The 27,632-nt window shown below is 39.0% G+C and overlaps 1 protein-coding gene across 4 annotated transcripts in view; it reads left to right on the forward strand.

Annotated features, from left to right (window-relative positions):
- The window catches only part of LOC147056043 (guanine nucleotide-binding protein G(o) subunit alpha), a 53,720-nt gene that overhangs the window by 17,278 nt on the left and 8,810 nt on the right, over window positions 1-27,632 (forward strand). For all 4 annotated transcript variants that reach the window (XM_085913572.1, XM_085913570.1, XM_085913569.1 and 1 more), the window contains 3 exons: window positions 15,287-15,447; window positions 21,949-22,077; window positions 24,266-24,395. In XM_085913572.1, the coding sequence (XP_085769698.1) occupies window positions 15,287-15,447; window positions 21,949-22,077; window positions 24,266-24,395 (420 nt within the window). The remainder of the gene's footprint in view (window positions 1-15,286; window positions 15,448-21,948; window positions 22,078-24,265; window positions 24,396-27,632) is intronic.

Genomic DNA, 27,632 nt, shown 5'->3' on the forward strand with positions numbered 1-27,632 from the left:
AGTTTTGGGCGTTAAGGGCATCCACAGCGAGACCAGGATAAATATAGTAAACCAAAGAAATTCAGCTTCATAAATCTGAGTGAGACTGAAGTGTATCCTAGCAACAGAAAGAACTGTGACCTGAGATTTACTGATTTTAGTTGGTGTGTGTTAGAGTTTACATAGTTCAGGGTTAAAGATTTATGTCTGTTTTTACTCACATACATCACATGCTACATGACAAGTAATAATTAGTGAAGGGGTTTTTGGTTTGGCCTTGTACAAAAACAGACTACAATACACAAAACTGTCAAATACAGTTCACCATTCTACTGTAGGTTGCTTCTGAAACACTGGATTGGTTTGATTGCTTTTTTTCACAGCCATTCTTTGGTTGTATTCTTAACTGTGGACCTCGTCATGTCAAGCTGGATGTGTTTCTTCTTTGTGCCTTCTTGTTTGTGGATGTGGATGTGTGTTTGTGCATTTCTGCCCAGCATTGAGATCAACTGGCAGCAGAAGAAACTGGGAGAAGTTCCAAGATCCAGTGACCTAGATAGGATAAATTGTTCAGAGAACAGGATGAATGCCTGACAATATGAATTTCTTTGAATACCTATCTGTGACATTTAGACTCTGGTTAAGGGTTGTATGCCTGCAGCGTGGCACCACAATGATTCATTGTTTTGTCCTGTTTCGGCACAAGAAAAAGGGAAAACCGTTCCAATCACTGTTCAGGCCTTTCTCGTTTGCTTATGGTCTACCTGTGGAAAGGCCATTAGTAAGTTTTGTTTCACCTCAGCAACTTAGGATCAATTGCAATTGCACTTTGATTGATTGCCTGCCAGGGAATGTCTGTTTTGTCACCGCTGTGACTTTGTGCAGTAGAAGCAGAATAGAAAATGATTTAATTGATGACTGCACTCACTCAGTGCATGACACTATCACAGGTTCTCTGGCTTTGGTCAAGTCTTTTGTTCAGGATGAAATCCCACAATAATTACTAGGTACATACAAAGCCCTGGAATTTCTAAAAGCTGAGCCATTGGAGGCAAAAAAAAAAAAAAAGTGTAGAACGTCACTCATCCCATGACTTTGCTCATAGCACAAAAAAAAGATGTGATCTGCTAAAACCTTTAGATTATAATTAGAAACCTTTCCTATATATACATGATGATAAGTGAATTGAGTGACAGTTTGGTGTTGATTCTATTTAGTAACATAGCATGATAGTTAATGTAAAATGGATTTGAGGGATTGTTTTTTTTTTTTTATACAGGGTGACAGCTGCGTGTGTGTGTGCATGCATGCGGGCGTACGTGAGCAGGAGTGAGCCTGTTCATCATGTCACTGTGCATAACATCAGAAAAGCTTTTGGGGAACAAACAATCTCAACCCATGCATAACTCACGCTGCACACCCATAAACCCACTGAAACTTCCTCACACATGCACAAAGACACACACACACAAATAGTCTCGTTTACTTCCCTCACTGTGTTTAGCAGACTGGTGCTGCCAGCGTCATATGACTGGCACGTGGACCTGCCAAGCCTCTATGCTAAGAACAAGACCACGAGGCCTTGCTCCAGTCGCCCCGATGCCCGTGAACATCACTGCTGGTGTGCCAAACCTTTCTTACAAAAAAAAAACCTGCATACACATTTAGTCAGGGATTCACAGACTTGTTGCACGATAAAAAATGTACTCATAAAGTTTTCCACTCAGAAATTCTCTGTAAATTTTACAAGGGGAGATTTTGAGTCAATGTTGCTCGTGTATAAAGAAAGGTCAGTGTTGAGGATTGATCGCACAACACCCAGGCAACTCTACCACTTTCATCACATACCCCATGCTGTCTGTCGCCTGATTGCTGCTGGAAGGTTGAATCCACATAGTCCTTGAAACCGCAAAACCCATTTTGGTCTTCTCCTGGAGCAATAGACAGACATGCAGTATTTGTGGAATCGTGCAGGTGTTAAAGTGACCCCCCCCCCCCCCCCCAATTGAAGGTCATTCATTCGCCCCTCAGTACTTGAGCTTTTTATTTTTTTTTAATGAACAAATTTTGAAATAAATTTGAATTACCATTTTTTACCGTGTGGGTAATTTAATATGTAAGTTGCTGATGGTGTAGGGGTACACTCGCCTGACTTGTGTGTGAGCACCGTGGGATCGATTTCCGCTCAGTGCATGTGGGTGTGACCGGTTGTTTGTCTTTATGTGTGCCCTGCGACTGGCTGGCGACCAATTCAGGGTGTAGTCTGCTTTTCGTCCAATGTCTGCTGGGACAGGCTTCAGCATCCCCTGCGATAGGCCGTGTTGAAAATGAATGGCATGAATGAATGAATGAATGAATGAATGAATGAATGAATGAATGAATCCAAAACCCTTAAAAGCTTCAATGATCACGAGTATTACGTGTCAAGTCAGTGTCAATTCAACTAATGAGGAGAATCTGATTCTGTTGTGATAGGAAAAAAATGTCATTTACAAGCAAAGTTAACTGATAAAGGAGACTTTCTGGAAATCAAGAATTAAACTGCCTATTATGTGGTGCATGATATTTAAAGAAATTGTCATATTTTTATAAACAGTTATTATGGTGGTAGTCGTACTACTACAGTGCTACACTGAAACAAAATATTCAACTTTCAGTTGCCCGTGATCAAAGTGTGGTCAGCTGACGTAACTTTCTGTTCTTACACTTCAAAATATTCAAATGATATATTAGTATTACATTTTGATCATGCACAGTCAATGCACATGGTAGAAATAACCCTGAACTGGTAAATCAAATGGAACCAAAATATTTTTTATAGGTATAATCTATCCCCCAAAAAAAGAAAAAAACAGTTTCTGGCCTAATTTTCTGCTTCTCCTTCTATATACAGGAAACCATCATGCTTGATTAAAAACAAGCAAGACAGACAATAGGTGTGACCTATGAGGTGTCAGTCATTTGTTGCGCTTTGTATTCGATGTTGCTCGTAGACAGAAACAAATTAATTTGTCCTTCTGTCATGGCAAAGCTTCGCACCTGAATTCATCCCCTTAGGAGCAAATGTACGATACTACATATGTAAATGTCGTGCCTGGGAATCATTCAGTTAGGGGTTGGGCTCATTGCCTTAGTTCTGAATAAATATTAATTCTGTGGCAAACCAAGCATTTGTTGTCAGCCTTACCAAACATTTTTGCAATGTTTGTATACCACATTCTGCAGTCTTACCATTGTTTTCTCCACAGACTTAACAGTAGCTACTGTAAACTAACGCTGAGGTTTGTACATTTCCCTACAGTAAACGCCTTAACCACACGCTCCACAATACTGTCATAGCTCCCGACCGACCCATCACAACTGCGCACTAACTTGACGGTAAATGGGAAGACGGAGAATGGCTTTGTTGTTGCACTCACCAAGCATTAACCCAGTTGTACCATCATTACACGCACACGGTCTTTAAGCCTCAACCTCAATGCCAGGGAACAGTATACAGTGAACTCCAATGATTACAGCACAACAGACAACGGACTAAATAGATCAAGTGAAAATTGAGTCACCTGTTCATGTGAGAAAAGAAAAGTGAAGCTTTTGGATTGCTTCAGTGAATAGCCCTTTCAAAAAGATAGCGGCACCTGATCACAAAAGTGCACATGGTTAGTTTACATCTTTTTTGCAACTGTTCCCCTTTCCATTTTTTTTTCCAGTGTTCTATTTTTCCTTCCTAGTGACGTACAAATTTCCCTGTGCGCACAGTCACATGTGGTATTTAAATAGCAAGATGGCAATGTATGAGTTTGCTCTGTATGTTTAGTGTTCCTGCAACGGCCTCTCGATCTAAATTATAAAGGACATTTTAATCCATATTTGATGGCTACCTCTTACTTAGACACCAGTCATTTGGCAAAGAGGGTCATGTGTGTGAATGGTTGTGTATCCATGTCTGTCCCTGTCTTTTTTCTTAAAAGGAACAGAAAGGCACAATTACTTAAATTGCGACTGTGTCTGTTGGGAACGAGTGCTTGTTCTCATTAGGACCTCTTTGCAAATTACAAATGATTGGTTAGCAAGCCATAACTAAACTTAACAACCTAAATTCAATACATAAAGCCAATTTTAGCTTATTTTCCTCGTATATTTATTTATGTGTAAATTACAACTAAACACCGTACCCGTAGAATACTTGTGTGGTGTTGCCCATGGGCACCAGGTAGCCCCGAAGGGCTCACACATGTAGCCAGTTCCTAAAATAGCTTATCAGTAATGAGATTGTGATTTCTTAGCAATGTTGATCATTTGGGAATGTAAATATTTGCAGGGATTTATAGAAATAGTGTGACATAATGGTATTATTTGTTGGTAATTTTGTGTCAATTTCTTTATATGTGATGAGTGTCTTCACACAGATGAATGCCCTTAAATATCAATTACAACAACCAATTAAACATTATTTGAAGAGATTTGTTATTTCAGAAGTGTGTATCAATCTTTGTATTAGTCAGTATGCAAATATTATCTCACTGTTTCAAAACAGTTAGAAGGGGGAAATCCATACCATGAGGACTAATTTCTAATCATTTCATTGTCATTTTTGAAGTTGTGTTTAGAAGAATGAAAAACAATTGATTTTATTCTAAAATTTGGTTTATAGTGGAAAAAAAGATGACATTTTGTATTAAGGCCATAGAAGTGCTGTTGTCAAAATAAAAATAAAAAAATGGCATATTGTAAACAAATCCTGCATCATGCTTTTGACCACAAGCCAAACTCAGTTCTTGCACTGATTCCTACTCCTGTTGAAAATGTAAACTAAGTTGAACTAAAACATCTATAGGTCATCTATTAATTTTGTTTTCTAATGTTTTCAATTATGATTGGCCAATTGGCCTACCATGCATGTTTTTGGAATGTGGGAGAAAACCGTAGTATACCCGGAGGAAACCCACGCAGGCACGGGGAGAACATACAAACTCCACACAGGAAGGCCAGAGCTGGAATCGATCCGCAACCTCTGCAATCTGAGGCGGATGTGCTAACCAATATTACCCTGCCACCTCCCATGATGTTTATATATTTCATAAATCAAAACAATCAATCATTAATCTAATCATAACTGAACAATAGACAATACATCATCTCATTCAGCTGCAAAGATATCACCAACATGGTCCTCTTCTGAAGTGGACGTGTAACTTGAGTTTCTGAACTATAGAACACAATGACGCATTGTAAAAAGAACTAAACTCAAAACAATAGTCCATGAAAAGTTCATCTGGTGTGTGTGTGTGTGTGTGTGTGTGTGTGTGTGTGTGTGTGTGTGTGTGTGAGTGTGTGTGTGTGTGTGTGTGTGTGTGTGTGTGTGTGTGTGTGTGTGTGTGTGTGAGTGTGTAGTAAGGATGGGAATCTTCACCATCAAAGCGATACGATACACATCTCGATGCACTGCCAACGATTCGATGCATTCACGATTCATGGAATTGCCGATGATAAGATGTGATACGATTCTCCCATCTCCTGCGATACAGTACAATTTAATTTCAAAACAATGCGATCCAGTGCGATACGATACGATGCAACTGCATCTTACAGGTCGTATCGATTTTACGATGCGTATCGCTGAATCTTCCCAACTCTATTGTGTAGCCTATATGTATGGGTTTGTGTTTTTGTTTGTGGCGGTATTGTGGCATTTAAAAGCCAATCAATGTCCTTCTGACTACCGCTGCTAATTGAAGGTTAGCAGATAACCATCAGCATGACACTATCTCCTTCACTCTTTTCCCTCTTGCTGTCATTGTTGCATTTCTGCTGTATTTTAAGCAACATGACAATTAGGCATTACATATGCTGTATCCCGTGATCAAAACTATAGGTGACCTATTTGACCATAATAAAAGGTATAAAGTTCACAAAAATCATAACACATGCGAAAGAGAGAGAGACGACGAACCAGTCCAAAATGGCGTATACCGTGTGAGTGGGTAACACCATCTTCCTCGATCCACAGCCTCTCTGCGTGCTTTACGAGACTTACGACGTAAAACTGCTTGGGTCGAAAAAAGGCTTTAAATATATGAGACGTGTGCCGTAAACAAGAAACAACATAACGAGATACCGTCGTAGATTGATGAGCTATTTTTAAGACATTTGTGTATCACACACACATTTAGGATTATTGAATTCAATTTTATGCACACAATACATCACATTCATTGTCCAGTCAGTCGGTGATTATGATTGTACAGCCAGCTACGCATTATCTATTGTTATCTTTTTGTGTAATTTGGAGGGCTAAAGCGCAAATGTTTCAGTCGCATTGTCACAATGTCAGGCTTTGTCAACGTGCACGTGTGTCCTGTTTTGTATGAAAGGAAAAAATGAAACAGTGCTTCAGCCCGCTGTTGCTACGGTAACAGAGACACCTGGGAAAAAGGATGCAAGGGGAGGGGACACATGCTGGAGAGAAAATGAAGGGCAGATATTGGAAATACAAAAGAGATGGGTTAAGGAATATACAGCAACACAATGAGACTATAGTGCTTACGTTTTCCGAATTTTGTATATCAATAATCGTTACCTTCTACTCTTGACTGTCATTTGTCTTTAATTATTCACTTCATAAAAAGCTGCAATCTCTCTGCATGTTCATAAATAATTTAGGCTCAAATGGGGTGTCCCCTGTGTGCAAGCAGGGCGGTTTCGATAGGAGGCCGTTTGGAGAAAATACAACCATCTTCCTGTCCTGTTCTTCTTCCTTCTGATCTGCCTTTTACATTAATGAGCTCACTTGACCTATATTTGTCCATTTTATTTGTCCAGCGTAGCGTTATTCAGTTTTTTATGTATATCATTCTAAACAGTTCTATGCTCTTTGTACTGTCTGTCCTTTTGCCGTATCTGTTTGCAGATAGTGTTTATTCTTAGTTTAATCATATGAAGACAGACTGATATTTGTTGTGAATCAGATTTTATTCAATGATGTCTTTATATGAGATTGTTTACGGAACCCACCGCTAAAGGCTAAATTCTAAGAAAACAGTACAATATTCACTCTTGATGTTTTTCTCTCTCTCCTCACTTTTGACAAAATCAAACAAGGTCGTTCGGTGCCCCAAACGAAACGGGTCAAAATGACACACACACAAACACAGAGTTTGTTTTTGAACTAATGTTCTAATAGATGTTTTGGTGGAATCAGTAAATAACTAACTACTCTCAAAATGCCCCTTTTTAGGCAGCAAAATAGCCACCCCTCCCTCTTCCTGAGCCTTGGTGGGAGTTGCTGGAGGAATTTGTCCATTCAAAATCATTGTGCATACATCACTAATGATGTAAAGAAACATCTTTCAATCAGCACCCAAATTTATGTGGGCATCTCTACAAAATATAGCACACAGATTAGTCTCTAACTGGCTCACATATCAGAGAATAAGGAAATGAGCATTTATTCTCCCATTTCGGATCTGTTTCTTTTTTTTTTATGTCCTGAACTACAAACTGTAAACTGAATGGTTCACAGGTTGTTATATATTACATTTTAACCTTGAAGGGGTAGCATGACTTACTTTTTTTCCACCTGCAGGGGATACATGCGCCCTCAGCCACACCCGGCTGGAGAGTGAGCCCCTTTGCAGGAGCTCTGGTGCTCCGACTTTTTTTTTTTTTTTTTCTTCCCCACCTTTATAGGATGTTCTCTTAACTATACTGACAGTTTTCTGCTCCTTCATCCATCAATGCTTTTGGCGCCTGTCTGTTTGTGGAACAATCTTTTTGTTTGTCCCCTTTTGATGACCTTAGGGTCAGATCAGCACAATCTGAGTGTCCAGAGTAGCGGATTGGATTTGAGGGAGCGTTTAATGACATTTGTATGTGGAACGATTAATAATCGGCGATAATTGAGTGGTCAAATGAAATACATTGCTGATTGATTAATTAATATTTCGTCCGATTTAGTTAAATTCTTGCTGTGCTTTAGTTTTACCTAGAATACGATGCTCAAGCGGGTTACACACATACTGATTAACGAGTTTAGAGTATGTTATCGTTGATTTTGTTTCCTCTCCGTTCTGCTCGGAAAGAGTTCTGGACTGACAATAGTTGAACTGGTTTGTGGGTAGAGACTTGCTATTGTCGGAACACATTTCATTATCTGCGGTGCGCTGTGCAAGGTCAACTACACCACACACTATAAGAAGAGTAAGTACACTTGCCATTGTTGAGGTGTTAAGTCACTATTAAAGATAACGTAGTTAAATCTGGCGGTGACGTATTTTCGATGAAAGGTCTCCTTCGGCCTCGACCTTGGGACCCTTCGGTCGTTGTCAGTCTATCCTTATCACTGGGACATAATACCCAGCTTTGGTTTTGATCAGTGTATATTACACAGTATTTAGTGTTGCAATTTAATATTATTGTGTATTTATTTATGTCACGCTCTCTCACAAAAGGTTTATGACAGTCGATGTGCTGCTGAGCCAAAGTACTGTACAGGCAATAAACACTGAAGTACCTGGCATTTCTTTCTTAAGAGGGTGACACAGATTGGAGGAAATGCTGCAGGACATAACAAGATTTAATAACTGTACACTTGCATGTGTTCTTAGTGAGCCTGGTGCTATATGGCCAATCTTGTATGAGTCCTGTCATGCATATCATAATATGCCTCAGTGCCCCCAGCCCCTCGTGGGTGCGTGTGCATCTCCCTGCCCATAGCTGCTCCACTTTGCAAGCTGACAGTTCTCAGGGAGGGAAGAGCGGAGCAGCTTGAATAGACTAGTAACAGGCGGAGTGGCTCAGAGACAAAGGCAAGTGTGTGTGTGTATGCATGTGTGTGTTCCCAAAGCATCGAGTCAGCCAGGCTGTGACAGTGTATCTGCTGCTTTCTAGGCCCAGTGTAAAGATTCTGCCCAGGGCCATACAAAAAAAAAAAAAAACAGAAACACGCACACAATACATTTGACGTTGTAGTGAATTTTTGACCCAGACAGGCTCTTTGGACACACACATCTCCATAATATCCTTTTGTGAAATTTTGGAATGAAAATCTCCCATTTAACCTATATTTAGAAAACTACACATTTAGACAATTGAACAAAAAAAGCATACTTGAGTTGACGTGTACTAAAATAGTTACACTGTCTTGCTCCTCTGTGCCAATAATTCCCAATCCAACGAAGGTGTCGTCAAACACTACTTTGCCATGAGACATCATCAGGAATACTGCAGAAAATGATGCTATTTCACTTCATTTGCTTGTGTGTCAAGCAGAACAAACAAATGGTCTCACATTTGCTGGCAGAGGGTGAACTAAATCTGTTTCCACTTTTTCTATTCATACAACAGAGTAAGTCACATGAGTATTTCAGCTTTCTATTTAATTAAACATCACTAGATATCATGGCGTGTAAGTAAGTTTGCTATTAAATTGAGATCAGATCATCATTCATACTATTTATGACTTTTTCTTTCTGACGTAATGTCAAATGGTCAAATGGCAAAATCAAGGTTGAGAAAACATTGCAGTAACACAATACGCATTATTGCGTAAATTCTCATTATTCTCAAGAAAGATGATCCAATGCAGGAATTTTAAAGTAAATTTTGCAAATAATTAGCAGTGAAATCTTTTCTCAGCATGACTGTATGCTGAAACCCACTGTCAGCTCAACAGCCAAATGTTTTGTTTTATTCTTGGAAGGAAATATCAAGGTTTCTCCTGGTTGTGCATTTATGATAATGACAATTTTCAAGTTGTGTGTGCGATTTGATCAAGTTCCTCCTCTCTCATCTCTTTGTATCCTATCAGTTTTCTATTTAAAAAAAAAAAAAAACTGTCACCAGGTCACTATCCAGTTACCATAGCAACCAGACTCAACAGCCACTTTTATGGAGCACTCATGTCACCTAATCACTTAGCTCTTACCCAATTGGATATTACTTTGGCCGTGATTATTTGTATCTGATTAGTTCAACAGATTCCCTGTCTTGACCTTCATTGCATCATTTTATTTTCACCCTCTCCTTTTTATGTTTTTTTTCCCCCCGCTACTATGTATCTGTATATATCTGCATTTCCTCCACCTCTGTCTGCCTCGCTCAGAAAACAGGCTTTGTATTGCATCAGCATAATACTACAGCCGTTGCATGTATGCATCCTCCTAACCGTGTGTGTATCAGTTACTAGGAACTGCTTATTGTAAAACTGACTTATGACCTGCCAAGGGCCAAAAAATACATTGAAACATTACAAAGTCAAAGTCCGCTTTATTGTCAATTTCTTCACATGCCAGGCACACAAAGAGATTGAAATTACGTTTCCCACCGTCCCACGGTGACTAGACAGTACACAACACGCACATCAAACAGCACAAAGAGTAAAAACGAACAGACAAGAGCAACAAATAAGTAATAAGCAAATAACCCAAATAATAAACAATAAATAAATAAATAGACAAATAAGAGCAGCAAAATGGAGCAAGCGCGCTAATAGCAGACAGCCAGATCATAGCGCAAAAGAACAGGACTTACCATCCAAAAGCATACAAATAAGGGAACCGCTATTGCGTGTGTCTTTGAAACGGAACTGAATCACAATTAGCCTTCAACCTTAGTATACGCATTATTTTCAACACAACAGCTCTAAAGAGTTGTGCATTAAATATATATTTCCTTTGTGTTGAAGTTCAAATCTCACACCTTAAGTTTTCCATGATGTGAGTTTCCAAGTCACATTACATAACCAATGGGCTTCAGTAATGACTTCAGTTAAGAATTAGGCCTGTTTCATTTCTACTCTTTAATGTCTGGTCTTGCTCCTTGTAACTAGGGTTCTGATTTCCTGTTTAAAGTTTTACTTCAGATGGAAAAAAAACATTCAGCTCAGCCTTCAACAATGTTTGAAGAGTATTTCGCAGAAATGTACAGTCAGTCTGCCCGACAACTAGAATAACCGCCTTAACGCATAATTTGAGGTGCATTGCAGGCCCAACATTTATTTGCTTGTGCCAAATGTTCTTCTATTAGTTTCTACAGACACAACACATATTGCAATTTAGGGAGATTCTTAGAAGGATGACGTTTTTAATTGTTACATCCTCTAGCTTTTTTTTTTCTCTTTCCAATACCGAGTTGGTAACAGTGGGTGGTTGTGTCTCTTGTGTATATACTGTATAATTGCCCTAGCAAATTTTGAGCATAGCAGTCAGAGTTAAGAACATACCTGTTTGTAGTCTTAAACATAGGATTTGGATTCTTCAATTAACCTTACCAGTGGCCTGTGTGAGAAAGCTGGGATACCCAGAGAGGATCCACACACAAGAGGTAGAAGTGTTAATGGCTAACACGGATCCAAAAAGAAGATCCTTCCTATGAATGCATCTGAATGTTTTCAATACCGCTTGTGTGTTTTTCTATGTTTACTAGTATAATCAACTTTGATTGATAAAGGTCTCAAGACACAGTAGGTGGCTGGCCTTATCTCTACGGAGTCGTCTTGGTTTTATTTAGGGTACACTGTTTATGCCTCGATAGTTTAGGCGCTCTGCAAATCTGTGTGATGTAACGTTTCGTTCAGAAGTGTCACACCAGTATGGGACAGTCCTTCTGAATCTATAGAAATAAAATTCACATTGAAGGAATACTAATCATTATCCATCCATTGTCTGAACCGTTTTAATCCTCACAAATCATCAAATTGATTTTGACCACACTTATGAGATGATGTGTTTGCCACCAACAAGTGTGTTTTGACGATTTGCTCATATAATACCACAGACTGTGTATGTTTCATATTCACTGGTTCCTTCCTCTGAGGGTGGTAGCAGGACACCCTGCCAGTGTGCTGACGGAAGCCCCAGCGGTGCAAAGCCGCGGCCACACACACACACACACACACACACACACACAGATAGCACGCGCACACATGTACACCCACACATTTGTCTGACACGTGTGTGTCAATGCTTCTGCAAGGCAGGCCATAGGGGGGCTTAGCAACAATTAAATATTTAATCACTTCTAGCATTCGGCAGTTTGTTCCATAGGAGGCAGAGGGGGGGCTACAAGAGACAAGGAGATGGTATTTGTTTATCAGGTACTGATACAGGAATACAAACAAATCCGACCCACTCAGAAATCCTCATATCCCTTTGGAAACATTGTTTGTATTTCATGTGATTAGGATTGAAGTGTAGATGGAAGGATGATAACGGTAAAGGAGAAGAGTGCTGCAGAAGGAATGGAAAGGGCACAAGAGAGAGCAAAACAGACAAGATTGCATTCTTGGGAGATGAGGATGTCACCATGGCAACTGCATGTGAGAGTCACATGATGCAGAGGAGTCAGGGATGAGGATAGTTGAGAGTGAAAAAGAGAGGTGGAGTGAAAGGGTGGGGCATGCCTAGAGACAGTGGGGGGGAAAAGGATGTTATTGAGAAATGATTCAATAAATTGTGTGGAATTGTCCTTTGATCTCAGTCATTCCATGAAAGAAAGGGAACGTGAGATGACAAAAAGACTGTAGATTGTACAGAATGATGAAAGAGATGATTGACAGAGTCAATGCTTGTCCAAAAATAGAAAGAAAGGGTGGGGGCGGGCGATGAAGAGAAGAGCAGCAACAGACTGTTAACGGCACATTGTGCTCTCACTATTTATCACTTTTCATATATTTCATTGTGTAATAATAATAATAATAATAATTGTGAGCGTATAGTGTTTTGGATAATGGAAGGGAAAAAACAAAAATAATAATAGTTCACACTTTTTTTTAGCAGTTAAGAATGTGTGCAGTGAGTGTGACTGGCACATTTTATTTACTTTTTTTTTATTGTTTGCTATTGTAAAAATGCTTTCAAAATATGTACCAAGAAATCAGATGTTGATGTCTGAGGAGGTTTGTCTGCTATATTTCCTAAATTCTGCAAAATTGCAAAAGACAGATGTGTTTCATTACACAGTTCATGGTTAATATAATTGCTGTAGTGTCTTAGAATCACATTGTAAAGTCTTGCATTGTTTTAAAGCTCTCTAAGGCCATGGAGAATGATGAATATAAGTGTGTGAACTCGAACCATAACAACCCTTATTCTGTATCTGTTCAGACTGAAACAAATCCAAAAATTAAAACGCGGTGTACCATGAAATTTCGTTGTGATCCCAGCAGGATAAATGCTATTGGAATTTTATCCATACATCATTTTTAAGGACACGACTATTCAAGGGTCAGTGTTCTGACCTTTACAGAGGACAGGTAATAGATGATACTGACATCATCAGCTTGATTGACCCGCTTGTTTAAATACGTTAACTCGAATAATTGTAAATAAAAAAAGGAATTGTCAGTTTAATATAATCAATTACACTTGTTCATAAAGTGATCTGAGTGGTTAGGTAGATAGATTAATATTTGGCCCTCGATAGTTTTTACATTGTGTGTGTGTGTGCGTTTGTGTCAGTGTGACATAAAGAAGAATTATAAGGGAAGTGAATGCCAAACATAGACTGTGCAAAAAGTCCATCGTCATGATCATCATCATCATCACACACAATGCATTCACATTCACACTACTGTTCAATATGATCAGTTTAGATGGTACCCTTTGTCTGCTCACTGATTCTAAGTGTGTCTGTGGCCGACTGCCCAGCACTTTAAAGTGTACAAATAGAAAACAGACTGGGTTTCACTTTGCACTGAACATCATTAGCACACACACGCACACACACACTCCATATCAGGCGCTGTGTGGCTATGAGGAGAGTGTTGAAGCATCAATCACCGGGGGGAAAGTTGAAGCTCAGCTTTAACCGGCACTAAAACAACAACAAAATGTTTATATCAAATTAAATCCATTCCAGTGGGATAGTTGCTGAGTAGAAGCAGCCAGAAGCTGTTCAGTATTTCGAAGAAGCAGCGGATAGACATTTGATTTGGTTAAAGTTTAGGAGGTGGGCATTTCTTGTGCTCGTTTTTGTGCTGTCTTTTGACCACAAATAATAACACTTGCAGGAGTGTACAATACCATAATACCTCACCAAAAGAATTGGAACAATATGAATTGGTTGGAATTTTTTATAGATCTTTGTGTGTGTTACTTTAATTTCTGGAACTATGTTGTGACCTTTGTATTCAATCAAATTGAGTGAAATAAGATATCAAGTTTGTATCCTATTTTGTGACCTTTGTGTTCAATCAAATTGAGTGAATTGAGATATCAAGTTTGTATCCTTTTTGTGTTTGGTGTGTTGATTTTTGGAATGTGACTGGGCCCAATAAAAGTTAGCAAACCCTGTACCAAAAGAGGTAAACCCCTCACTAACAAGAAGAATAGGAAGGACAAGTTTGAATTTGACTCTCGTGCTGGAGCCTATCCCAGCAGTCATCGGGGAGTAGGCGGGGGACACCCTAAACCGCTTGCCAGCCAATCGCAGGGCACACTGAGACCAACAACCATCCAGACTTGCACTCAGTGAATGACACATCACTGCAAGAATTACTCCTTATTGTCACTTTGGCGAAATTGCTTACAGTGAATGCTACAGCTTGTCCATTGAACAGGAAAAATGAAGAGAAGATGTGGACGATAGCAGAGGTAGAATAAAGATGATGATGATTGTCTATCCAAAGTCTAAGTAGAAGTGGAGTCAGTTCTTCAACACGCAGAGCTCATATTTGAGTGAGGAGTGAGGGTTAAACTTGGCATATATCCAGACAGCAGTGGGGATGTAAATACTAAATTGCAGAAAAATAACAAAAACAGTGAATGGCGGCCGGCCTACCTTGCCTCTCACCCAAAGTCTGGAAGCATATGCATCAGCTTACCAGAGATCCTTGTGAGGAAACGAGGCTGTGGTAAAGAAGCAGGGAGTAACATAACTGGCTCTTCAGCAGTAATGACAAAGCATGACTGTGCTCATCAAATATGATTCAATTTTTAGTAATCGTTGTCTCACATCCAAGACCAAGTTCAACTTTAGAAATTAGAGGATACTAGGAACGGAAAGAGGGAGGCGGCTTGTACGTTTTTACGGTGACCACGTCAAAGCTTAGCAGCAATTTGAAAGTCTGCGACAATTGTGGAGAGAAAACGTAGAACTCAATTTTGGCCAATATGTTATGAGGCAAAAGAGTTTTTTTTTTTCTTATTGTCTTTTATTGCTGCATTAAAACTATATTAGACAAAGGTAGTCTATTTTAGACCACATATGACATGGTGAGAAAATTGACCAAGTTTGTTAATGTTGGAGCAATTTCATCCTCGTGAGACTTTTGCATAACATTATTTCCCCCTCTTTTGTTTCTCTTTAGGCAGATGCCAAGATGGTGTGTGATGTAGTTAGTCGTATGGAGGACACAGAGCCTTACTCCAGCGAGCTGCTCTCTTCCATGATGCGTCTCTGGTCCGACTCAGGTATCCAGGAATGTTTCAGTCGGGCTCGGGAGTACCAGCTCAACGATTCAGCGCAGTAGTAAGTCTGTGTGTGTGTGTGTAGGAGTGCGTGCGTTCCAGCTTGTTCCCTCACTGATCTTCCTCTTGACAGCTATTTCTCATTTCCAAATGTCTGCATCGCTTCATTCACCTGCATTCTCTATTCTAATGAGTTTGCTGTTCGTACATCAAAGGATGGGGAGTTGACAAAATGTCTTTAAACAATTTGAAGGGAAATTATCTGCTGACCTGAGCCTATTTTATACATGAATATAAGGCTAGGAGCTCAATGCCCCTTTCGGATATTTTTACTAAATCCGCTTTTTTTGTGTACTCGTTCACATTACAAAGCTTCTTATGCGGACCTAATGCGTGTATGATGTGACTCCCTTGCGCACAAACCACGGGGTCAAGTTACGTGCACCCAAACAAAAAAGACATGACGTCACATAATTCTTGCATGTAATCTTTGCATCTTGAACCCGAAATGTCTTTCAGGTGTTATGTTTCAAGTGAGATTAAAGTCAAATGTTAACTGTTGCTCAAAACAACTTTGCCGATTCTAGCTGCATACCAAAGATTTAAAACCCAAATTACGAATTGGGAAAAGTCCTACAGTATGAATGTAATCGGAATGCTGGAATAAGATGTGTGACCGGCTTTTGTTGCAATGAGCGTAGCAAAATTTTGCACTGTTCAGTCACTTGTTCCTCATCGGTCCCAACAAACCCAAACTGGTTTCAAACCACTGGTGATACAACTCCTTTCTTAGCGTTAGCCATATTGTCATAGTCTGGGAGGGCAGAACCTACGGAAGCCCCTGGGGAGAAAACGTGCACTGCAGCAATACGGAACAAAAAATCTAGTTAATTGTTTTGGAAATTTTCCATCGCAAAAAAACAACAACAACTAATTCATAAAAAAACAAATAAAAAAAACAAGCTATTGTCCGGGCCTAGCTGAATCTGATAAAACAGATTGATGTTTGAGTACAATCTCTTGTATAAATCCAAATTATTCCCAAAAAAAGCAAGGGCAGTGTGCACTCAAACACACATGACTAATTATTTCTAATTTTCTCAATGTGATCATACACAAGCTATTACCGCACACAGTCAATTATCATTACCAGTGCCGGGCCTGATTTATGCTGAGTGGCTGTGCGTGGGGGGAGATGGAGACAGCAGGAGAAAAGACAACAAAAAGGAGGGAGGGAGGCCTTTTACGTTAAGTGGCATGTTTGTGCATGTAGTCCTTGGTCAACTGTACACCATAGATCCTGCGAAATTGCATGCAGTGACATGAAGAACATGGATTGAGCACATTGGAGGGAGTCTTTCTTCTATAATACAGTATGTAGACGGAAGATTCCAACCATAATGTGACTTATGCAGCATATCCATACAATATTTGTTTGTTTTGACTGTTTTGATTTATAAAGGGGAAAAAAACACTTTTCATATCTTCCAATAGAAAAAAAACGTGAAAATCAACACTGAGTCAGAAAATGTAATGTGTCCATCAAGAGTGAAGAAAAAAATGACAAGTAACATTGGACTAATAGATGAACTTTCTTTACTCTTTTATCCGGTCTAATTTAGACTTTGGCGAGCTAATTCTATTGCATAACTATTACTGCAGAAGTAATCCAACCAAGAAGCAAGCATAAGTAGCCAAATAAACAAGTCCATTTCTGCTAGTGGTTGCCATCAAGTTATGAGGTGGTGGGTAAATATGATTTAATGAATGATTGTGTGATACTACACACATTATCATTACATCGTGATACAAAATGTTGAGATATTATTGTAGTTCAGATTTTTTTTGCTGCAGAGTACTTGCCCTTTACTATCATGAGGGGCTTGAGCTTAACCACGTAGTTTGTTAACCACAAAGTATGTCATGTCCCAGCGATCCTTTCATTTGAACTTAGCTCATGTGTAAAATGACAAGTCGACAACGATGTAATAATTGACTATGCAGTTTTGACTGGAGTCAGTGACGGTGTAGTGGTTTACTTGCTTGACGGTACAGGCAGCATGGCTTCAGGACCCACTCAGTCGTGGTGTCATTGTGGTGAATTATTGCCTGACTTTGCATGTGCCCTGTAATCGACAAGGGACCAGTGTAGTTTCCATTACCTCAATTCAGAGGTAGAGGCTTCATCTCCCTGTGACTGTAAACAGAAGAAGCAGAATGGAAAATGATAGATGTCAGTAGCTGAGAAATACCAACGCTGGTCTCCGGAAAAAAGATGGTGAGCTCCACTTCTTGTCAATCAAAGTTTTCACCCCGCAGCTACTTCTCTCCTTTCGAGAGGTCATGCAATCAATGCTCAAATTGCACTGTTGAAGTTTAAGGGTCTTATGCTTAGTTGCTCTTGAAGGCCCTCTAACGGCCACGTCGAGCTCCAGCAGGCTCTTGTGTGCTAGATCATTGACATTTGAAGCTGATTGAAGCCTCGCGGCAACATAATGTGCAGTAAATTCCGCTTACAGAAAGAGGCAGCTTTGGAACGTCGATGAGTGATCAGACCAAACACATCTTCTGGAAAGACAGTCACTGGATAAAATCAATGAACAAGAATGTGGAGGTTAAAACAAAGCACGTTTGAGGGCCTCATCAAGTAGAATAAATTACAGGGAATAGGGCAGAGCATACGAGAACAGATGCAAGACATTTGAAGAAGTGAAAAAAAAAAGAACTTTGGAAAAACCTGTGCCTGGTGTCGTCAAGACGAATGATGTGAAGGCTGCATATAGGGAAAAGGCGATTTTCAGCATTTGTTTTATCATCTAGGTGACGTAACAGTTATACGTGGCCAGTGTTCGACTGGAACAACATCTGCACTAGTGTGTGTGCATGCATGCACACCATTTGTGTGTGCTAAATGTCACATTAAAGATTGATAGCAGCTTCCTGTTGTGTTCTGGCCTGTGGAGTGTGTGTGTTTGTGTGCGTGTGTGTGTGTGACTCACATCCAACCACAGATAGGTTAACTTCTGTCGTCATGTGCATTAAGTAATGTTTACAGATGTGTTCTAAATTCCCAAGGGTGTGTAATGTATGTTACGTCACACTGTCAAAAGCAGAAAGACGTATTCTAAGAGCGATGCCTTAAGCCCTTTCTAAAATGCTTGCATGTTGACCTATTTACCACAATGCACATATACTTATGTGTAAGTATGGCGTCATTTAACTTTATAGTGTTGATGGGGTGAGATAGGGAAGGAGACCATCCATGGACTGAAGAATCTCTTGAACGTAAAGTGTCCTGTTCAACTAACACTCAAGCTTTTACATTTGAATGCAACTAATTTACCTATAATTTACATCATCGAAATATTTCGATAACTGTATCCAGCCTACTTTTCTTCCTATCCATCAAGTGTATGGTTACTTCATGTTTACTCGATGTTGTTATACTGATGACAGTTGGGTCACAACCTCGTCCTCATTTCCAGAGACTCTCAGCAGGGTTAAGCTTTCAATCAATATATGGAGATAATTTCCCGTGCTTCCTTTTTCTATTTTAGCATGAAAAGAACAAAATGAAATCTCCCAGCAGTCTCACTCTCTTAAAATGAGAATGTGAAGTTTGGAAATGTTTTCGCTGTATTTGTAAATATAAAGTTGTTGGTGATACACTAGACTGCAATACAACATTCGTGCAGGTTTTCAGTTCAGTGTTGGCAATTCAATTCACTTCGGAAATTTGTTTTGACATTTTCTTTGATTCAATTCAATAATTTGCCTCTTCTGAAGATGTTTTTGTTGTTTTTTTTTTCACTGCCACGCAATACCTCTGATAAATGAGAAGCTTCTCATTCGTGAAATGACGCACAACCACGAAGTTGGCCTTAGTTTTCATCACTGATACAGATTCTGTATATAATTAAAGGTAGCGGTGTCAAATTTTGTCAATTACTTGATAGCTAATCCATTATCAAATTAATTGACAACTATTTTGATAATAAAATTATTGTGTAGAAGCATGACAGTTGTGATTCTCCCTCTACAATCTCACTTGCTTCATTGCTGTGTTTTTTTTTTATCACTAAATAATACAAATAAACAAGAATTATCGGTGAATAAAACCTAAATCCATTGGTTCCTCATCGGTTCCTGCTCTTGCAAATAATATCATTCCTTTTTTGCTGATAGTGAAACTGCACTTGTCGAGATTGCTCATGACTGACATTTACTGAAAAAAAATATACATTATGTTCAAATCAATTACTTCATTTAAATGTTATCACAACACCAGGATCATTATGTATGATTTTATGTGGCAACACAAAGTGCGCTTATGCAACTAAATGTGCTGCAAGTTAGCTAGCGTTGGTGGAATTCACTGTGGGATTTTGTTTGTGTTTGTGTCGCTGATCAAACAGACAGAGCGTTGTTGATAAGGCGTGACTGTCATATCAAAATTAATAATCAGATGAGATTAAAACCGATTCAGGTAAAGCCATCATTTCATGTTTCTTTCCTCATGAGGTGCTTTTCACTGCTTATTTCAGCAGCATTTATCAGTAGCACCTTATTAACATTAATAAACAAATTGAGACATTTTTCTGTGCATTTCTAATAACACTATTTTCTTGCATGTCATTCTTATAATTTAAGGAATACTATAAATGATTCGTCATGTCATCAACACCTCATCGTTATTGCTTTTCAATATGTCAACACTAACGAGGTTACTTGTGGTGTTGTGGCTCACACAGTTGTCTTTCAAACGGACAGTCAATAAGTGTTCGGTGATCGGAGATGTGAATGTGAGCGTGAATGATTGGTTATCTGTCTTTATATCAGCCCTCAGTGCTCTGTGATTGATTGGCTACCAATCAAGGATGTCATCAACCTTCCATCCACTCAGCAGTGTTAGGCTCAAGCCCCCATCTTGGATGAATGACTCTGACCTGCATATCCATTAGATTGCCTTCCCTCATCCTCTATGGCCCCATTACCTTCCCAGTACCTTCCTAAAACTGCCTCCATACTCAGCAAGAGTAATGCAAGCTTTTGAAAACAGGGACTCAGTATAACGCGTAGTATATATTCTGAGGATGATGCTGACAGCTTGTCCAGATAACGTTTTGATGCCACACGCAGACTTTTGTAGAAAGACATGGACATATATATACATCAATATCACTTCACAGCAAACCATTTTATCTGGTTGCCTGTCGATTGAAATTACATTGCCATGTGTGACACCTTCAGAGAACAAATCACACTATCCTCCCACGCCGAAGGTCATAGATTTGAGTCTGCTTGATGACTGTGCAGCATCTTGCTGCACAAATAATGTTGGCTAACATGTAAAAGCAACTTCAGTTTAGCACATAATGGCTTGCAAGTACATAACCGTTTTTAACTAAGTGTTGAATGAGCTCTTCCAGACAGCAAAATTTGTTGCCATCCTTCATACTGGTGAATAAATTGTGGCGAGCAGGAAGGAGACTCTGAATTGTTTCTAGTTATTTTTATCTTCAAACATAACAAACAAGGAGCAGAAAAGCATTATGTAGTATTTTTAGTGTCACGCAAGAGGCTTTTTGATATTTTACCAAACATTTTATTGTCCTTCATCTTTTCAGCAATCTTAGGAGAAAATTAGTCTGCTGTTAATTAGTCATAAATTCAGAGTGGGTTCACAACGAAATCACCATCTCGATTCTTACATTATCTTCATGCTTTATTGCGCAAAATCTAACCATTGTGGACCTGTTTGTGTTCTGTGTGTGTGTGTGTGTGTGTGTGTGTGTGTGTGTGTGTGTGTGTGTGTGTGTGTGTGTGTGTGTGTGTGTGTGTGTGTGTGTGTGTGTGTGTGTGTGTGTGTGTGTGTGTCTTTCTGCACACACAAATCCCCACTTAAATGTTCTTCTATTCATAGGAGGCTAAGTCCCCATCCATGTAAAAATATTAAGCCACACCATCTTTACTAAATACATTTATAGCCGTATCACACAAGCTGGATGCAAATGGCTATATTCGCCGGACGATCTTCAATGACAATTTATGGGAAGAATAAGATGGATTTTATTGATACCAATAGTATTATATCACATACTTAAAGTTTGTACGGAAGATATAGTTCAATCACTTGATCCACTGCTTTGAAACTTTAATTTCAACCAGGTAGTTTTTTTTATATAGTTCGGATAGCGGATGTGTGCGCTCTACCGCTCTAGTTAAATTACTTATTCCTTCATTGAATAATTGTTGAGGGTCAGATCATTTTTAAAAGATAAGACGATTCAGAGTTGCAGATGTTGAAGCGCATTCATTCACTAGTTTGAATTCATTGTCTTTTTGTCACGTAATATTGTTTGGTCCTCGAATCTGTATCTAAATTATAGTGAAATATTGCTTCAGTGAATACTTCAGTTTGTTTTGTAAAACCAATTTCCCTACTTGTGATAAACTGAATAAATAATAAGTCCTTTGTTTGACATCCTCATTTCAATACACATTAAAGCAGATTAATACTGCCATCTAAAGTAAGGCAATATGTATCTTCTTTATTGTGAAGCTACCTCGACAGCCTAGATCGGATCGGTGCTGCAGACTACCAGCCAACAGAGCAGGACATTCTGAGGACGCGGGTGAAGACCACTGGCATTGTGGAAACACACTTTACCTTCAAAAACCTCCACTTCAGGTATGAGTACAATTTAATGAAATAATGACTCAACGCACTCACAAATACAGGGACTTTATGGCATATTCCTTGCAACTCTGCTATTACTGCCTTTAAATGTCTTTATGGTAATTGTATAAAAAAAAAAAAAAGACTGTAGGATCCATGTTTATGATTGGTCATCGTTTGAATTACAGAATGGAGCTGTGTCACTGAAGACAGTCGGCTTTAGTTTTCAAATCCAATTTGCATATTTCTTGCCTTTGTGCATATATTCTGGGTGTACACTCAGAAGCCCCACATATTACACAATCTAATGAGATCTACACAACTACTTGGGGAATAAAAATTATTCTGGCTCGAAAATGGTGGTAGGACTGCAAAGCTTCTTACGTGAGAGAGACTTGATCTATTTCGAGCATGAAGATATCAAAAAGTTAGAGACAATTATTAATATGATGCATTGCATTAAAGATCATATCATTTCATCCATACACTTTAAAACCAAAATTATGAATTTTGAAATCTTCAAAAATACGACATATTTTATAGGTTCCTTATGTTCTGGCCACTCAGTGTACTTCAACATTGCACAGGGCTATAATGGGATGAATACACTGTCTGTTTACACACATTATCCGAATCATGTTGTCACATCTAAACGCTCGATTAGAACACAAGGTTTTGATATTTAGGCAATAAAATCAACTCAATGCTGTCGCATTCCGTTACCGTGCTTAAATAGTTTCGACTCAGTTGCTATTACTGGGCACTATCACACCGAATGGCAAGCCTTGGTATTACTGTACTGATCTGTAACCCTTCTTATCATTCTATTCATGGAATAAAGAACCTGGTTGCATTCACCAGGGATTCATTTCCTCTCTTGGAAGACACTTAAAACCGTACTTGAAGCACAAAATAGATGGGAGTGATCCTTCTTCCCAAATTAGACTTCAGGTAACCTACTGAAGCCTACGTTCCATTACTGTCTCAAGAATCAGAAGTGAGAAAGGAATCTGAAATATCTTAAGTGGATCTTGAGTGTTACAATCGATGCAAAATGGTTCAAGAAAAGATGGTGGAGTGCTTTGAGGCAGAGAATAGCCTAAACTCTCAATTAGGCATCCCTTACTCAATACGTTATGAGATCTACTTTCCCCATTATTCTGCACATCAAATTGGGACCTTCCACTTGATTTTCTGAACACAGAAAATAACCAGTATTAAAAAAAACGTGCCACTCACAGCACTGGTAAATGACAACAAATATTAAGAATGCAAATTTAAAGATCACTGATGCGAGTGCAACAGTTCTAGAGTGATTATAGTAAATTATAATCCAGAATCAGTACTAAAGTCAAGTTTAAAAGTAGTGGTAGAGGGATATCATGAACCAAATAAATGACTACACAGGTTGAATTCAAACTGCCGTCTTATTTTAGTTGATGTAGTAAAATGATCAAATGATGTACAAAATGGTTGATGTAAAATTGCCACACAATTTGACATACAATTTAACCTGAAGCTCAATGTTAATTGAAAATAATTGCTCTCTTTTGTCATGTGAAGTTTTGGTTATCAAGCCATTTTTCTTCAACTCCTTAATTTAAGACGATATTGTTTTATTAAATTTTCATTTTATTTTTTACATTTGTTTTGAACAAATTCAATACAAGTAAGCTTCTATTTTGAGTTCAGTTCAGTCCACTTTTAAGTTTCATAATAGTACCATCGCAGCATTAACATGTACGGTTCGCAAAAAAAGTGACAAAATACACAAAACTCAAAACAATTCACCAAAAGACTGAATGACTTTCAGTGTTCAAATGTCTCCAGTTGCACTCATTAGAAAACTGATCAATCTTGCCAGATTCAATGAAACAAAATGTCCTGCAAGTGCTCTGCAGGACCATGCAAACTCCACAGTAGTAAAGCACTCAGAACTGCGATGCGGACTTATTAAAAATGACCGCATTATGCTGCCTCATTAAACATAATAACATATAATAAACATATTTTACTTTGAACAAGCATGGTACTCTCTGAGGTTACGTAAATGAACAGCCCTTTCCAATATTTGATTGACAACGCTATAATTAAGCAGAGCTGTCAGATATTTCTATAATGCAACGTGACCGTTAACTGAGTCAGATGATGTTTTTAAAAGCTTGTCTGTAAATGTGGGAATGTGCTTTACATCTGTCAGGCTGTTTGATGTCGGAGGCCAGAGGTCAGAGAGGAAGAAGTGGATCCATTGTTTTGAGGACGTCACTGCCATCATTTTCTGCGTCGCACTCAGTGGATACGACCAGGTGTTGCATGAGGACGAGACCACGGTAAGGAAACACGCTAGCCTGAATGTCTCTCTTTACATTGAATGATGGATTTACAGTACACCTCCTACAAGTGACCCAGTTTCCTCAGATACAGTATATGTCATGGCAGTGTTGTGAGAGTCAAATCAGACCACAAATATTTGTGCGTATGTCAGGGAATTGAAGATCTGACAGTGCAACTGTAGAACAGATGGGATCAATCTTCTCAATGATTGAAATGTATCTAGCAATATAGTACGATATATACAATATACTATATATTCGGTATCTACCAAAACAAATTAAAAACTACACCATAAACTCAGTGGTTACACAGACCAATAACAAGGGAAAACAAAAGTCAACCGTTTATTTGCCATTACTGTTTTGTTATGTGTCTTTTGACCCATGGGGGGTAAGTCAATGTAGCTCAAACTCGCCGGGATGTATTATTATATAGTGTTTCTGCACATGCCCTGCAATTCAATTGAGTCCAAGGAGTCTCAACTTCATTTACAGAACATTTTAAAAACAAGTGCAGATGCATACAAAGTGCTGTACATAAAAATCTGACATATGAAAACAAAGACAGTTAAAATAATACATTAACGACATAAAAACTGATTTAAGACCTGCATTAAAAATCCACCCTAAATGGTGATTCTATAACAGATTTTAAGAGCAACCACCACAAGGTACATACAGCATTTAATCGGGGTTTAATGATACATCTATTTAATCAATGTATGTCAGCTACATTGGAAGCTGTTGGACTAGTACACATTGATGCTGGACACACATCGACACAAAATCATTTTTATAAGTTTTATAAGATGGTTTGACTATATAATTCATGAAATACTTATGTATATACTCAAACGTCCTAAAACACTTTTAATTCTTTTTTAATGTTATTTATGGGTTAGGACTTTCATTCACTTTTCACTCCAAGGAAGTCTCTATGTGGACTTCAGGGGACTTTGTTAGAGTGGTGCTCACTCTAACTTATTTTTGCAAGAACCACAACGGGAGACAGTATGCCCTTTTTAAGCACTTGCAAGTGGAGAGTCATTCGTCGCTATGCATACAGCGATGATCGAATGAGGTCTGACTCAGGCCTCTTGCAAGAGCCTTTTTATTGAGAAAAACAGGTTGGGGGTGTGAGTGCGCAGGATGGGGTGAACCCCCTGGCCTCTGATCAAATCATAACAGGGGTTGTTTTACGATGTTGAGTAGACAGAACAACTTTGATTGCGTCCTCTGCAGCTGGTCAATCAGTTCAAAGGATCTTAGCACTTTGTTCTACTACTTTGTTAAGACAGGACAAGCTAGGTTAATTTTTACAGGTTACATTCCAACATAATAATAGAATCAATCTAATCTATCAACCCTAACAGACTTCAAATTCACCCTTATAGATTTCAATGGAAAATTTAACAACCTATGAACAACTCATCTCACGAAAAGCCTCTCGTATCACAATATGTTTGCGTATCTCAGTGACTTATGAAAGAAAGCAGACAGAGGTAACAGAAATGACTGGAAGAGGCTGGGATATAATATCATTTCAAGTTTTTGTTTTTGCTTTTATGGGTTTGGATACCAAAAGTACAAGATGACATTTTTTACTGCTGGCTTCCTTTCTATTGCCTGCATCTATCACTGTGATGTCATTGTGACGTGGGCCATAAAGAGGTCCATAGCGAGAGTTTACTACCATCAACCAAGAACATGAAATTGTACCAAAGTATAAAACATCTAATTCAACCACGGGTGTCATTATCAAACCATCAATCAATCAATATTACTTACATGGATGTGTTTCCCCTTTCTTTCCGCTCACCGGTGTTGTCCCCTGTTGCTGAGGGGGTGGACTCTGTCAAAGTCTTGTTGTCATAGGAGATCGGGGTCTGTCTTAGTGCTTTGGGATCATAAACCCCATATTGTTGTTCTACCGCTAAAGTTTACAGATAATTGGGAAATGTGTTTGTTCTCATGAACGTTTCTTATATTACACATAACGTTATTAAAGTTACAGTCTTGTAACAAATGAGAAATGTGGCTTGGCCTTTGGAAAAATAGAATCTTCTGGAAAAATAGAAAAGTACGGGTGTGCCCATTCGTTTTGAAAAACTCTGTGTTCCGAGTCTGCTTTTAGATCGTTGGAGCAAGCCGCAAATGCCTTCGGGTAAACAAACCGTCATTGGCTCACTTCACCACCCACCCAACAAGAGTACACAGTCTGTGACAGTGGCCCGTGTGAGGGGGAATAAAACGCTTGTGCCGTGTGACGACGCGCAGTGCGCCATTCGAAGATACACACGACAAAGAAATTAAGGCATATTCAAAAAAGGAGAGAGAAACAATGATAGACCAAGTAAGCCTGGATTTAGGGGCTGCTTGGGAGTTGTCCCAAACGTCCCAATTGTCAGCCCGCCCCTGGAATATTATAATAATATACTGTCATTGTATTTTTACATCAAACGTGATTTTCTGTATTCAAACGTGAGGTTATGGAAAGCCTGTGTTGCCATGACATGCTTATGCCCTCAAATGTATGTCGTTGATGGTAAATGTCGACATTGAAAGTCAAGCTGTTGTCATATGACCTAAAACAAAGAGGATCATTTGAATATTACCTTTGCTGGTTGATATTTATAGGCCTAAAGTGTATCCACTGAGAATGAGTGCTCAGTAGCTGCTCTATTTACGCAGATGTCTTCATGCCTCCTTGTGATTTGGGAGCGCCGCTTTGTCTGCTCTTGTGTGATGATGTGTCATAGGGCTGATGTTGACAGTTGCAATCTGTGCAGATGTCTACCTCTGTGCCATTTTTTAACACAACTGTGATCACATTTGATAAAAGACAGTGTTTGTGATATGCCACTATTATCTCCAAATGTCAGGCGCTCACTACTCAAATTGTCCAGTCATGAAAAAAACAACCGCATTGGGACAGTTTTCCCAGAAAAGTCACTTCAGCAGCTCTGTCTGCAGTGCTGCACCTCCAGTGCTTTAATTAAGCATGTGGTTACTCATGAGACTGACGTATGGCACGGCCTACTTTAATGAGACAGTGTGCTGATCTAAGATGTGCAATTATTACGCTAGAGTGAATTTATAATGACAGTATGAGGAAGAGAAGTGAGAACTCTGTCACAGAAAGGAGTTACAGTTCTCCTTTGGGTGAAGCAGAACATATGAAAGGGACGGTGACTGTTTCACAACTACACGGGTCAAAACGTTTTGCTGCTAGCA

This window comes from Syngnathus leptorhynchus, chromosome 6, assembly GCF_054491065.1.
Source record: "Syngnathus leptorhynchus isolate UIUO chromosome 6, UIUO_Slep, whole genome shotgun sequence".
Classification (NCBI taxonomy): Eukaryota; Metazoa; Chordata; class Actinopteri; order Syngnathiformes; family Syngnathidae; genus Syngnathus; species Syngnathus leptorhynchus.